Source organism: Paroedura picta, chromosome 4 (genome assembly GCF_049243985.1).
Source record: "Paroedura picta isolate Pp20150507F chromosome 4, Ppicta_v3.0, whole genome shotgun sequence".
Taxonomy (NCBI): domain Eukaryota; kingdom Metazoa; phylum Chordata; class Lepidosauria; order Squamata; family Gekkonidae; genus Paroedura; species Paroedura picta.
Genome location: NC_135372.1, coordinates 63,425,099 through 63,439,777, shown reverse-complemented (window position 1 = coordinate 63,439,777; position 14,679 = coordinate 63,425,099). Strand labels below are relative to the sequence as shown.

The 14,679-nt window shown below is 41.9% G+C and overlaps 2 protein-coding genes across 6 annotated transcripts in view; one reads left to right on the top strand and one right to left on the bottom strand.

Annotated features, from left to right (window-relative positions):
• The window catches only part of LOC143835494 (uricase-like), a 118,673-nt gene extending 111,124 nt beyond the window's left edge, over positions 1 to 7,549 (bottom strand). Inside the window, exons 1-2 of one of the 4 annotated variants that reach the window (XM_077333182.1) lie at positions 6,849 to 7,549; positions 1,067 to 1,108 (exon numbers count right to left, since the gene is read on the bottom strand). The gene's annotated coding sequence lies outside the window, so the exon portion shown is untranslated. Of the gene's footprint in view, positions 1 to 1,066; positions 1,109 to 3,447; positions 3,528 to 6,848 lie in introns of those variants that run through there. The other 3 variants (XM_077333184.1, XM_077333181.1, XM_077333183.1) reach the window with 3 other exon arrangements.
• RPF1 (ribosome production factor 1 homolog) lies at positions 7,549 to 14,326 on the top strand. 2 transcript variants are annotated; one of them, XM_077333179.1, is made up of 9 exons: positions 7,549 to 7,785; positions 9,239 to 9,295; positions 10,295 to 10,375; positions 10,941 to 11,036; positions 11,521 to 11,674; positions 12,713 to 12,795; positions 12,983 to 13,164; positions 13,246 to 13,372; positions 14,121 to 14,326. In XM_077333179.1, the coding sequence occupies exons 1-9, from the start codon at positions 7,576 to 7,578 to the stop codon at positions 14,160 to 14,162; spliced, it is 1,032 nt and encodes a 343-aa protein (XP_077189294.1). In that variant the 5' UTR covers positions 7,549 to 7,575; the 3' UTR covers positions 14,163 to 14,326. The 2 variants fall into 2 exon arrangements, with proteins under 2 accessions (XP_077189294.1, XP_077189295.1); XM_077333180.1 differs by lacking the exon at positions 7,549 to 7,785 and adding an exon at positions 7,802 to 8,064.
• Positions 14,327 to 14,679: the final 353 nt, after the last annotated feature.

Here is a 14,679-nt window from a genome sequence, read left to right as displayed (position 1 = left end):
GCCACACAGCTCCTTTTTTTTTTTTTTTTGGAAAATGAAACCAAACAACATATTTCCCCCATACCAGACTTGTTCCTGACTTTTCTTCACTTCTGATGTTTTGGAAAAGCCCCAGCAACCCTGCTAGCGTGGCTCCTTCTCCCCAAGAATGACAACCTCTCTTTAAGAATGGCTGCCTCTCCCCTCAAGGGAGAAATTCTTCTGCCCACAAACCCCCCATAATGCTGCAACAGTGTTAGTCACTGTGGAGGGAAGGAAAAAGCTGGAACCATCTGGCCACATGATTCTCCAGTCTTCATTGTTCATTGTGTATGTGCACAAAGCATTCTGTCACTCAGGCTGCCCATTATCATACTATTGCCCCAAACTCAGAAGCTTGGATTCCAAAGAAATAAAGAGGGGAGAGGGAGGGAGAAGAAAGCTGGCTATAGACTACCTGGAAAGGTAATTTGAGCATTCACAGAGTATAAGCCCAATATTCACAAAGCAAAGCAGAAAATTCCTACATATAACCTTGTGTGTGCAGTGTCATTTAATCACATTCTCTCCACTATAGAGTATCAAACATAAACTTTTGATTACAGGTACTAGGTTTTGATCCTTAAACAACTTATTACTTATTTCAATAGGACTGCTCTAGGAAAAGAACGTCAATAACTGATATTGTACAGCCATGGTGGCTTCATGTTGATTTTTTCCAGTTTAAGTATATGTATGATTGCAGCTTCACCTACATGGAAGGCTATAAGGAATTAAGATCTTTCCCTTAAGGACTAATCATTTAATAGTCCTTTTATTAAATACTTAGTGCTATTCATTTAATAATTTTCAACACTAAAATATTTAGTGATTATCATGTATGTGGTTGATGTGCTTTGTAAGTATATATTTAATTCATCCACTCCTCCATGCTAAAAGTAACTAAAATTAGTTTCCATTTAAAAATGCAGAAAATGAGACATTGTTTTATGGCACATGAAGACCAGACTTCGTGTTCCCATTATCCCCAATTCATGCTCAGGTTTCATCAGTCCTTTCAATTCATCAAAAGGAAAAAAAATCTTACCATGAATATAAAACAGAAATAGCTGGAAACTATACACGTTTTCTGTTTTACGGAGACATAATAAAACAAGCAATAAATGCACGTGCAGTAGCAGATCATAGGAACAGACACTATTCATTTGTTGTCTGAAATTACTAACTCACTTGTTTATTCTCTATAAGCAGACTTTTTCAGACAGCCCAGTAATTTTAATTACAAGCAATGAAAACCTAGTCTCCTTGTAATCTTTTGAGACCCTAGACAGACCAATTGTTCCTGCAGTTTTATAGATATAGGTGTTGGGTGGGGGGGAAGATGTTCTCACACTAGGTATGCCACAAAATATGGTTATAACTACTAGTAAATTCAACTGGAATTCAGCATACCTAGACACAGGAATTGAATGTGTTGGCCTCAGGTGAGGTGCAACCAAAAGCATGGCCCTCTGGTTGGTATACCGCACACCTAACACACCACCAGATGCCCTGTCAGTTCCCTTCACAAACAAAATCTCTACACTCCACCGCGACCTCTCACCAACCATAGACACAGAAAGTGAACTAGAGGCCCCTTGGCTGTCTCTGGAGAATAACTTCAGATGACTCACACTAACTGAAGTGGACAGGGTGCTAGCAGCAGTAAGGCCAACCATATGTCCATTAGACCCCTGCCCATCATGGCTACTAAAAACAGCTGATATAAGACTAAGACCCCCTCCCTCTGGGAAATAACCTCTCCATCTCAATGGGAGAATTCCTAGAAGGGCTAAAAGAGGCAGTGGTATGCCCGTTGCTGAAAAAAACATCTCTGGACCTGCAAGAGCTTGACAACTACTAATCCGTCTCGCACTTAGCATTTTCAGGAAAATGGTTGAAAGGGCTGTCGCAGACCAAATATCAATATTCCTGGAGGAAACTTCAATTCCAGACTCATCCCAGTCACGTTTATGGCTCATCCCAGTCAGGTTTATGGCCTGGCCATGGGGTAGAAACAGCACTAGTCCCCCTGATAGACAACCTCTGCTGCCAGCTGGACCAAGGTGGGTCAGCACTGCTTGTGCTAGACCTCTCAGCAATGTTTGACACAGTCAACCCTGAGCTTTTAAGCTCACCGCCTCGCTGACAACAATATACAGGGGACAGCCCTCAAATGGCTGATCTCCTTTCTCCAGGGTTGCAGACAGAGGGTAGCAATAGGGGAGAGACTGTCAACCTACTCCAATAGGAAGCGGTCCTCTATCTGATCCTATTTAACATCATCATGTGCCCTCTTGCTCATCTGCTGCAGAAGTTTCAGCTAGGATGTCATCAATATGCAGATGGCACCCAGCTCTTCCTCCTGATGGATGGCCTCCCTGATTCTCCCCCTGAAGCATTAGTCAGCTGCCTGGAAGTGGTAACGAGGTGGCTCAAGCATTGTCATAGAATCATAGAATCATAGAGTTGGAAGGGGCCATACAGGCCATCTAGTCCAACCCCCTGCTCAACGCAAGATTAGCCCTAAGCATCCTAAAGCATCCAAGAAAAGTGTGTATCCAACCTTTGCTTGAAGACTGCCAGTGAGGGGGAGCTCACCACCTCCTTAGGCAGCCTATTCCACTGCTGAACTACTCTGACTGTGAAATTTTTTTCCTGATATCTAGCCTATACGTTGTACTTGAAATTTATACCCATTACTGCGTGTCTTCTCCTCTGCAGCCAACAGAAACAGCATCCTGCCCTCTTCCAAGTGACAACCTTTCAAATACTTAAAGACGGCTATCATGTCCCCTCTCAACCTCCTTTTCTCCAGGCTGAACATTCCCAAGTCCCTCAACCTATCTTCATAGGGCTTGGTCCCTTGGCCCCAGATCATCTTCGTCGCTCTCCTCTGTACCCTTTCAATTTTATCTACGTCCTTCTTGAAGTGAGGCCTCCAGAACTACACACAGTGCTCCAGGTGTGGTCTGACCAGTGCCGTATACAATGGGAATATGACATCTTGTGATTTTGATGTGATGCCTCTGTTGATACAGCCCAAAATGGCATTTGCCTTTTTTACCGCTGCATCACACTGCCTGCTCATGTTTAGTTTACAATCCACAAGTACCCCAAGGTCTCGTTCACACACAGTGTTACCTAGAAGCATATCCCCCATCCAGTAGGCATGCTTTTCATTTTTCTGACCCAGATGCAATACACTTATCTTTATTAAATTGCATCTTGTTCTCATTTGCCCATTTTTCCATTGTGTTCAGATCTCATTGAACTGTCTCTATCTTCCGGAGTATTTGCCAGTCCTCCCAATTTGGTGTCATCTGCAAACTTGATGAGTAGTCCCTCCACCCCCTCATCTAGATCATTAATAAATATGTTAAAAAGTACCGGGCCGAGCACCGAGCCCTGAGGTACCCCGCTACTCACCTCTCTCCAGTCTGATGAAACACCATTGACAACAACTCTTTGAGTGCGGTTCTCTAACCAATTCCCTATCCACTTAACTATCTGAAAATCCAGATTGCAGTCCTTCAACTTATCCATCAGAACATCATGGGGAACCTTGTCAAAAGCTTTACTAAAATCCAAGTAAATGACATCAACCGAATTTCCCCGATCCAGCAAACCTGTTACTTGGTCAAAAAAGGAAACTAGGTTGGTCTGGCAGGACCTGTTGGAGACAAATCCATGCTGACTACCTTGGATCACCAAATTGTCTTCCAGATGTTTGCAGATCGCTCCCTTTAATATCTGCTCCATTATCTTCCCCACAACAGAGGTCAGACTCAATGGTCTGTAGTTTCCCGGGTCATCCTTCCTCCCTTTTTTGAAGATCGGAATAACGTTTGCTCTCTTCCAGTCCTCCGGGACATCTCCAGTCCTTAAAGAGGTTCCGAAGATGATGGACAAGGGCTGTGCAAGTTCTCTGGAAAGTTCTTTGAGCACTCTCGGGTGCATTTCATCCGGACCAGGGGATTTGAACTCATCCAGTGCAGCTAAATGCCTCTCGACAAGCTCTCTATCCATGTTAACCTGCCACCCAGACACTATCCTTTGGCTACGGCCATCTCTAGATGTGCCTAAACCCTTTGACCTGTGGGAAAAAACAGATGTAAAATAGGCACTAAGCCTTTCTGCTTTCTCTGCATCTTCCGTTAGAGTTTGTCCATCCGCACCCAACAGTGGGCCTATTGCCTCCTTTACTTTATGTTTGCTCCTCACATAACTAAAAAATCTTTTCTTGTTACAATGGGCTTCCCTGGCCAATCTTAGCTCGCTCTCAGCTTTGGCCTTTCTGATGATTGATCTACAGTGCCTAGTAAACTGTAGGTACTCTTCTTTAGAGCTCTGTCCTTCCCTCCATTTCCTGAACATTTTCCTTTTCTTTCTTAGTTCCTCTTGAAGTTCTCTGTTCATCCAAATAGGCTTCTTAGAGCTCCTGCAGTGTTTTCGTCTTTCTGGGATAGTCATTGATTGAGCATGCAATAGCTCTTGTTTGAGTAGCACCCACCCTTCACATGCTGCCTTCCCTTCCAGCATTCTCGTCCATGGTATGACACTCATCATGTCTCTGAGTTTATTAAAGTTTGCCCTACGAAAATCCAACATCCGCGTCTGGCTACAAGCTTCCTTGGCTCCCCATCTCAAAAGGAATTCTGTGAGGACATGGTCACTTCCCCCTAGGGTCCCCACCTCCTTCACCTCATCCACCAACTCTTGCCTGTTGGTCAGTATTAAGTCAAGTATGGCTGAACCTCTTGTGGGTTCATCTACCATTTGATAGATGAAATTGTCAGCCAGGCAGTTCAGAAAGTTGTATGACTGAGGACGCTTCGCAGAGTTTGTTTCTCAGCACACATCTGGGAAATTGAAGTCACCCATGATGACAAGGTCCTGCCGCTTGGATATTGTCTCAAGCTGCTCACAAAGTGCAGCATCCACATCCTCTCGTTGGTCAGGCAGTCGGTAGCAGACACCAACCACCACACTGTTTGTTTTCCCCTCGCTTATTTTCACCCAGATGTTTTCCACTGTAGATATGCTCTCCTTCACTAGAATTTCCTGACAGGTAAGCCCTTTCCTCACATACAGTGCCACTCCTCCACCTCTTCGATCTATTCTGTTTTTTCTGAACAGTTCATATCCATCCATCATTACATTCCAGTCATGAGAATCATTCCACCAAGTTTCTGTGATGCCTACTAGATCATACCTTTCCATCAGCATGAGAAGTTCCAGCTCTTCCTTTTTATTGCCCATGCTTCGGGCGTTAGTATAAAGACATCTGAATCCTTTTACTTTTGGTTCCCTATGAGCTGGCCTTGCTGGTTGGGCTGCCTCCAATCGTTTTCCTTCCATATACTCCCTATGTTGATCGTCTCCTTCCCCTTGTGGCTTTAGTTTAAAGCTCTCTTGATGAATCTCCCCAGGTTCCTGCCAAACACATTCCTCCCCAGTTTCGATAAGTGCAGTCCTCAAGAAAGCCTATCCCATGGTCCCAGAAACCAAATCTCTCCTGCCGGCACCAACTACACAGCCAGTGATTCACCATTATCTTCCTCTCCCGACGTATTCCCCTTCCCTTGACAGGCAAGATTGAAGAGAATACCACTTGTGCCCCCATTTGCTTGAGCTTCCTCCCCAGATCTTGATAGTCTTTTTTATAGGAGCGATGGTATTCAGGGACATGTCATTCGTTCCCACATGGACCATCACAAATGGGTAGCGATCCGTAGATTTGAGGAGTTTGGGCAGCCGTTCTGAAACATTTTAAATTTTCGCCCCTGGCAAGCAACACACCTCTCGGGTTAGGGGGTCGAGCCCAGCCACATGGCGATCCATTCCTCTTAGCAGGGAGTCTCCAATTACCAGTACTCTCCTTTTTTTTTCTTCTCAACTCCATTTCCTTCTGTCCCCGTGGCCTTTTCCCTTTGTCTTAGACTTTGTTTTGGGACCTCTTCCCTCGTTGACCCTTGCACCTCCTCTGCAACTCAATCTGAACTCAACCCTTCAAGGATGGAGGTCCTGTGGCTGGGCTGGAAGGCCCCAAGCGAGGAAGCATGTCTGTCCAACCTTGATGGGATGCAGCTATCAATAGCCCCACCAGAAACCTGGGCATGATCCTCGATCCCTCTCTATGGAGGCACAGGTCACAAGAGTAGCACGGCAGGTTTTCTACCAACTGTACCAAGCCAAACTACTAGCACCCTACTTGGCCCCAGAAAACCTAGCCACACTGATTCATACGACTAGACTTCTGCAACTTGCTCTACACAGGTCTACCCTTAACCTTGATTCGGAAACTGCAACTGGTCCAGAATGCCGCAATCAGGGTCTTCACTGGTACACCATGGATGTCCCACATCTGGCGTGCTCTCCAACAACTGCACTGACTCCCACTTAAATTTTGGATCAGGCTTAAGGTCTTGGTAGTTATCTTCAAGGCCATACACAGTCTGGGCCCAGTGTACCTGAGAGACCACCTCTCTACCTACATCCCCCAAAGAACTCAATGTTCCACCACTGGTGATCACCTGCCCCAAAGAAGCATGTCAGGCCTCAACTAGGGCCAGAGCTGTAATACATCCCCTTGTTTTTTGTAGTCACCTTGTTTGTTTAATGCCTGTTCTGGCCCTTTCCAGCTTTTAACCTGTCCTGCAGATAAGCATCTAGGGAACAGCTGTTGCTAGTTACAATAAAATTTAGGTGAATCACCATCTTTATTGTCACACCCCATACACACACACACACCTTGTTTACAGACATACTTCTGCCCATCAGGGTTCCAAATATAACTGGAAAAACTAAGGGGTGGGAATGTGACTTACTCAAACTTTTGTCTGACTTCCTTCATATCATTTGCATCTATTTTTCTATGCAGAATTATGGCCAATCATACAGGAAGAAAGTTGTCTGGAGTTTTTAAAAAAATCAGCTAGAGAGATGGAGGCAATGCTACTGCATACAATTTAGGTGGGTAGTCGAGTCAGTCTGAAGCAGCAGAAGAAACTTCTGTGGCAATCCATAGTTGAAGGCACATTTGCCCAACAATCTCCGATTTTGATACATTTATATCCTGTGTTGCATTTCCCCCCGTTATTAAACCCAAAGAAGGGTGACCATATAAACTAAACTTATTCTTCCAGTTGGGCCATTGCATCTGTTAAAACACTTTCATTATGGTGCGTGTGCTGGTATCTTCCAGTTCAATGCATCTGAAAAGCGTGCAAGCGCAGGAAACATTTTAGCTTGAATAAAACTTTGCTGGTCTTAAAGGTTGCACTCGAAGCTTGTTTGCTTGTTTGTTTTCTTGGTATATATGAGTCTGCTCATAAAAGCCCGCTTTAACAAAAACAAAAAACACCCACGTTTACCGGTCATGCGCAGACGTACAATTTGCTAGCTAGGCGGCCTATACTTTCAGACGTAAACCTTCCCGTCAGTGACGTTTAGAACAGAGCCTCTTATGCGCCTGCGTCATCATGTGAGCGAGCGGCGAATGACCCGGAAGTAAACCGGGGTGGGGGTGTAAAGGTCAGTGCTTGAGAAGGCGGCATGGCGGAGAATCCCGGGAAAGGAAGGAAGAGCCAGGAGGAGCCGCACAATGCAGCAAAAGCGGCGGAGGGTGCGAGCCCTGGGGGAGGCCAAGGCGCGCCGGTCGAGCAGGGCCAGGTCCTCTTCCCGCCGTCTTTCAGCGTCTCCGAAATCAAGAACAAGCAGCGGCGTCATTTCATGTTTCTGCGCTGGAAGCAGCAGCAGAGGAAGGTGGGAGGGAGGAAGGGAAACTCCCGCTTTGGCCTCATTAAACTCGGGGATCTGTTTCTAGTTTGCGTGGTGTGTGTGTTGAAGGGGAGGTATATGAGGAAATGGGGATTGTGGGAAGTGATGGGATGTACTTAGGATGGGACCTGGGGATCCCCTGGAATTATGGGTAACCTCCGGGCTAAAGAGATCCGTTTCCATGGAGAAAATGGCTGCTTTGGAGGGTGGACTCCAGTTATGTCCCTTCCTGTCCACTCATGGCTCTGTTCCCAAAGCCTCCAGGTATTTCCCGGTGCAGAGCTGGCAGCCCTAGATATGCTTCAACTTGACTGTTTACCAGGATAGACCTTCTCTCTACTAAAACAGACTTGCAATGTTTTGCCTTTTGGTCTGCTGTCTGATCCAACTAGTATGAGAAGTGGAATGTTGCAGGCATGCTTCTATTTTCATCAGCAAAATTTCTGAGGGTGTAGGAAAATGATAATGTAAATACGTTGTGGAGTGTTATAAGACAGCATGTCATATGTGCCAGTTTGCTGATCATTATTTTTATTTATGATTTTATTTATTCAATTTGTATCCCACCCGTCACAGTGTTGGGGTAGCTAACAAAATCTTGAAAAGAGAAACGTCTAAACTTTGCAGGGGAATGTTGTATCTTTCTGAAGTCTTTGTGAGAATGAAATAGTGTGTGTTGTATTGAATTTTGATTGAGGATGCATTGGTTAAAATACTCATGAAATTCATTGTGCATTTAGTGCTCTCAGTCTAATCTACAGAATGAGTATAGGAAGAAAATGGAATGAACTCAGGGCTGCTGCCTTTAGTTCTTTGAAAAATGCATTAGGTTACAGTTCAGCAGTTCCTTAAGGACCAGCAAGAGCCTATAAGCTTTCGAAAGTCAAAGCTCCCTCTAGTAGGAAGGGAACTTTGACTATCAAAAGTTTTTACACTGAAACTCTTGTTGGTCTCTAAGGACTCCAGTCTGTTCTGTTGCTGACCAAAACAGCTACTGTCTGAAACAACAAATATTAATGAGGAACATCAGGCTTAAATACTAAACATCAATGATTATACAGTGGTAATATATTTGGTTTTGATTAGATTTATTGGATTCATGGTTATGTCTCTAATCTGACACCTGTTTATGACAGGGAATTTATGCAAACTAAATAAAAATCTAATAGTGTTTTAAAATACTAACAGCTTATTCCAGTGGAAGCTTTTATGAGTAAGAACCCACTTCATCAGATGCATGAAATGTATATTTATATGAGAGTTACTTAAACATATGTAACCTTATAAATAGCAGAAAGGTGGAAGTGAAGAGATGCATGTGATGAAGTGAGCTGTAAGTGGACTGTGTAGCCCGTTATTATTATTATATACAATACATAACCTTTTCTTTCTCAGTTCTGTAGCTGGATAATATGTTTGTTCTCTTTCTTCCTTCCAGGAGAAATTAGCCATCAAGAAAAAACGAAAAAAGGAGCGAGAAGCCCTTGGAGACAAGGTAGAAATGAAGGGTTAGGGATTGACTTGATGAATCTAATGGGTCCTTAATTAATATAAGGACTGCTTATTGATAGTACTTGGCTCCCAGTATGAGTGCACTTATGTTCTTTTATATTCAAATCTGTTTCTTGCAGCACATGATACTAGTGAATTTCATAACGCTAGTGAGAATGTCATTGACGGTATGATCATAGGGACTCAGTAGCCAATCGTGCTGCATTGATTGCTAATGATGTAGCAAATGTATGGATATATTATGCTATATGGCTACAATGAATGTCATTGGTGGTGACTAGAGCTGGCAAAGCATACTGTCTTTAAACTGGAATATCTGGAGAGAGGAAGAACAAAGAAGGTGGAACTGTTACTTTTTCCTTTTCTGTAAATATAACTCTGCAAAGGAAAAAAGGTTGACATCATCCCCTTGTTCTCCCATTTCCAGCCCACCAACTCTTTGATAGCTGTTCTACACATGGATTGTGTGACATCAGGAAAGAGCTTTCTTGTGGGAGAGGAGTTGATAAAGGTTGCAGAAATGGAGAGGAGCATAGGAAAAAAACAGGCTTTCTATGCACATGTGGTTGGATACATGCCAGTTTATGTGCAGTGCTTTGAGAAGTTAAAATGTGGTAGCGGGGTAACCTCAGTGGCTTTTTCATATGTTGTAGAAGTTTTCAAGGTGTTCCATATTTCTTGTGGCCAAGATTTTTAAGTATAACCATTACTGTTTGCTAGTGATAGTGTGCAACATTATAAATCTCTATTTTGAGTCTATCAAAATCCAGCAGTTAGAACTAAAAATATTTGAACTCCAAACTGTTTTCTCCCTAAAAGCAGGATGCATTGCGCTGCAACCTTACTTACGTGAAGAGTTGGGCACAGTTATTATTAAGACTGTATGTTTTGATTTTCTAGTCAGTGGATGATATAAATAAAGCAGTAGTTGATAGAAATAAAGAGTGTATTCATTATTGTAGTTACATTTTATTTCTTAAAGGCACCACCAAAGCCAGTACCCAAGACCATTGAAAACCAACGTGTCTATGATGAAACCACAGTAGATCCCAATGATGAAGAGGTAGCTGTTTGAAAAAGCCTTCTTTGAATGTGTTTAGGATGTATAAAATGATTTTGAAGACTTGTTTTGCTATGATTTTGCACTCATTTAAAATTTCCAAATAAGTCAGCCATTGTTCATAAGCATTCATTGAGTTGCTTCCTATTCTATTGTACACTACAAAGAATTGCAGATATCACAGAGTGCACTTATATTGAGATACTCAAGCCACTGAGTCTAATTCTGTAAAAAAAATGGCACCATTTCAGAGTTTTTGATTTACAGGATTTTTAAATATTGCTTTTGTTTATTTATTATTATTAACTCAAGAATTCTAGAAAACATCCCTGAATACTTTGCCAGAAAAAATGTAAAGCATTTGAATTTGATTCCTACTACTTAATATCTAAAATATGCCATCCCAAGTTTATTAAGCAGTAAACATGTAACTAATGGAGACAGTTGGGCCTCAGTGCCACAAAATGTGCTGTTCCCACAACTGAAGGCTTTGTGTCTTTTTTAAGCATCGTTTAATATTATATTGTTTAATATTATATTTTAATAATATATATAATCATGTTTTTAGGTTGCTTTGGATGAAGCCACAGATGAATTTGCACCCTACTTCAACAGACAGACAGTTCCAAAGATTCTTATTACAACTTCTGACAGGCCCCGAGGGGTAAAAATATATTCTTTAAACCAGTGGTAAAAGCATCCTGTATTTTGCTATTGGAATATTCTGGTGTGGAAACTACTTTTGTTTAAATTGCTTTCATTTTCAAATTAGGATAGGTTTGTCGTTGGCACTAAGCCTTCCTGCAAGTGGCAGAAAACACAGCACAGGAATTTGTGAAGTATGTCTCTCTTCTGACAAGTTCATCCACACAGCCTAAGTGGTAGCCTTGCATCTTACATGTTGTACAGATTGTTTAAAATATATGCTAAAGAGACACTTCCATAAGAAGTATGGATATCCTCATAAGAGTTATGTTGCCCTGGGTTTGAAGAACAGTAGTCCTTGGAGCAGTAGTTGTGATTTTGTTGGAAAGAGTTTGGTGCCAACAGGTTTGAACTAAATACCGGTAGTTGACTCAGTGGAATTGCAATGCTGATATATCCATTATATTGTCAGTCTATAAGTCTTATGTATACTCATTTTGCAGAGAACTGTGAGATTCTGTGAACAGTTATCAAAGTGCATTCCAAATTCGCATGTTTACTATCGACGAGGACTGGCTCTTAAAAGAATTATTCCACAGTGTTTGTCAAGGGACTTCACAGACCTGATTGTTATCAATGAAGATCGAAAAATACCAAGTATCCTTCCTCAGACAGTAATCTTTTCAAAGTAGCTTCTAAATCAGATATAACATATGTGATTTAACAATAACTGCAGAGTTTACAGAGAACAGCATTTTAGTAGCTTGTAGATACATAAATGCAAACTTAAATGGACTCCGGGGAATGGTAGAGGACAGGAAGGCCTGGAGGATCATTGTCCATGGGGTCACGATGGTCGGACACGACTTCGCACCTAACAACAACAAGATACATAAATTTTACTTCATATTCAACCACAGTATTTTCACATCGTGTACAGAATAGCAAATATTAAGGTGCTTTTAAAATGGTCCGGAAAATTCATTTTGTGTTTTTAAAGAAAACTCTGGTCTTGTAAGCCTCATGGGGGTGAGAATCCTATCCTCCACTATCTCTGTATTCCCAGCCCTTCTATTCCCACTCAAATCACAATTTTGTTATTCCAGCCTTTCCCCTTGCTGCTTTTACCTCAGATGAACAACTCTCTCATGACCAAAGTTTGTCTTTTCTGGACACTAATCTTGCCAGTCCTCCTATATGGATCAGAAACATGGACTTTACTAAAACCTGTCAGAAACAAACTTGAGACCTTCCAAATGTGATGCATTTGTAGAAGCCTCCCCTCTCCTGCTGGTTTCCACTTTATCCTGCCGATTCTGCCTCTCCCTCACCTGCTTTCTCTTCACTGCTGCCTCTGCTGAACTTGTGCTTCTGCCACTTTTGCCACAAGCCCCCCCCATCCAGTACACCACCTGCTTACTAACCTGCACTGCTCTTTCCTTGCACCTCCAGAAACTTCTGCCTTCACCTGCTTATGAGACTGCTTAACAACCGTCAAAAAGTCCTCTCCCATTTTAAAAATGTGTTATTTTTATTGTGAGCCTGGAGATTCTCCCAGATTCATAGAAAAATTTCCACCTCTGTACATGATCCTAATGTGCAGACCTTTTGATTCACACCCCGGTGCTGTTGTTCATTAGGTAGGTGTTGTTCTGTATTGCACACTGAACTGTTAGCCTTAACACTCTTCTCTAGATGGGCTTGTGTTGAGTCATTTGCCTGATGGTCCAACGGCTCATTTTAAGATGAGTAGTGTTCGTCTTCGTAAAGAAATAAAGGTGAGGTTATAGCCCTGACTAGCCTAAGCTTATCAGAGCTTGGAAGCTGAGCAGGGTTGTCTGGGATAACTATACAGAGAAAGTTGCAACTTGATAGCACACAATTATTATTCCCACTGGAGCCATATTCCTGTTTATGTAACTGTTGGACTTAATATTTAAGACAATATTTTGTCATTTATTCTAGCGAAAAGGAAAAGCTCCCACAGAACACCAACCTGAAGTAATTCTGAACAACTTTACAACACGATTGGGACATTCAGTTGGTCGTATGTTTGCTTCTCTCTTCCCTCATGATCCTCAGTTTGTTGGTAGACAGGTGGCAACATTTCACAACCAAAGGGACTACATCTTTTTTAGATTTCATAGGTGAGTATTTGAAACTGTATGTCACTGCTGTCGTTTTAATTAGCTGCTGTCTCCACTAATTTTGTTCATTTTCTTTCAAAGATACATCTTTAAAAATGAGAAAAGAGTAGCCATTCAAGAACTTGGCCCACGTTTCACTCTAAAATTGAGGTCTCTACAAAAAGGAACATTTGATTCCAAGTTTGGAGAATATGAATGGGTTCACAAGGTATTATATTTCAACTGCCTTTTAACAAAGCAAATTTCTGTGGATACATAAAAATTTAGCTGCACTGAAGTGTTCAGTAGACTGCAGAATACTGAAATTCACATTCACAAACTGTGCAGTGGAAAGTTGCTAAAATTATGCTATTAGCTCATGTCTCCAGAGATGATACTGCCTGCTATTTATGGTAGCCTCTGCACACACAAATATAGCTAACATACCTTGTAATAGTTTATCTCGTGCTCTTCATGGCAACATACTAATTAGCTATCAGAAAGATGGAAGTGCTTCTGTCATTTTGGGCAAGGGCCAAGCTGTGAAGTAGCTACCCTGTCTAGAGCACTTTTATCTCACTCTTGTTTTCACAACAACCCTATGAGGAAGGTTAGACTAAGTGTGACTGGCCCAAGTACATCCAGCAAGTTTCAGGACAGAGTAAGGATTTGAACCTGGACATCTAGTTCCATGTCAGCTTTCAAATGCTATTCCATACTGGCTCTCATCTACTGCACTGAGAAGTAAGCTAAGCACATAATAAAATAATTACTTCATGAAAAACCACAAAGTCAGTTTGCATATACACATGGATGAACTTTAAAAATATGTAATAGTTCTCAGTTACTAGCTTTGTGCTAACCAGTTTCCCTTAATCAAACATTCTAGATAATGAATCTGGTTATAAAATGTTAGGCACATTAGTATTAAAGTGGTCCTCTTTTACAAAATAGTATTTGCTTCCTTTATTTTCCAGCGCCGTGAAATGGACACAAGTCGACGAAAATTCCACCTGTAAAAGCATCTACAGCAGTACATGAGAAACATGGAGCAATTGTTCAATTTCTGCTGAATTTCCGAAGTTAGAGAACCTGAGACAGTATTGTAAACCTACTCTTATGAAGCAATAAAACTTCAGCAGAAAACTGCTCTGTATGGATGAGCAGTTAAACTGGTCTACAACCTTAGCATCCTATTATTTACAGACAGATGGCAGAAGATCGTACTATATTTTTCAGTAGTAACCAACTCCATTACCTGCTAGGAATATCTCAGAAATGGGCTTAAGAATTCTCAGAAATGGCACAACAGTTTACAATCATTTAACACAATTTCCACTAGAATTGTGTTTACACATGTTGTAATTGAGATGCTTATCAAAATAAGTTGGATAAAAAGCCTTGAAGTGAGTTTCCCCCCTTTCCCAGACAGACCTCAGAGGGGGAGGGGATTTTATTGAAAGAGCATTTTAAGAGAATCCACGCAATAGTTTTACTGTCTGTCTCCTTCAATTGTTTGAGAGCTCTTGCATCTGT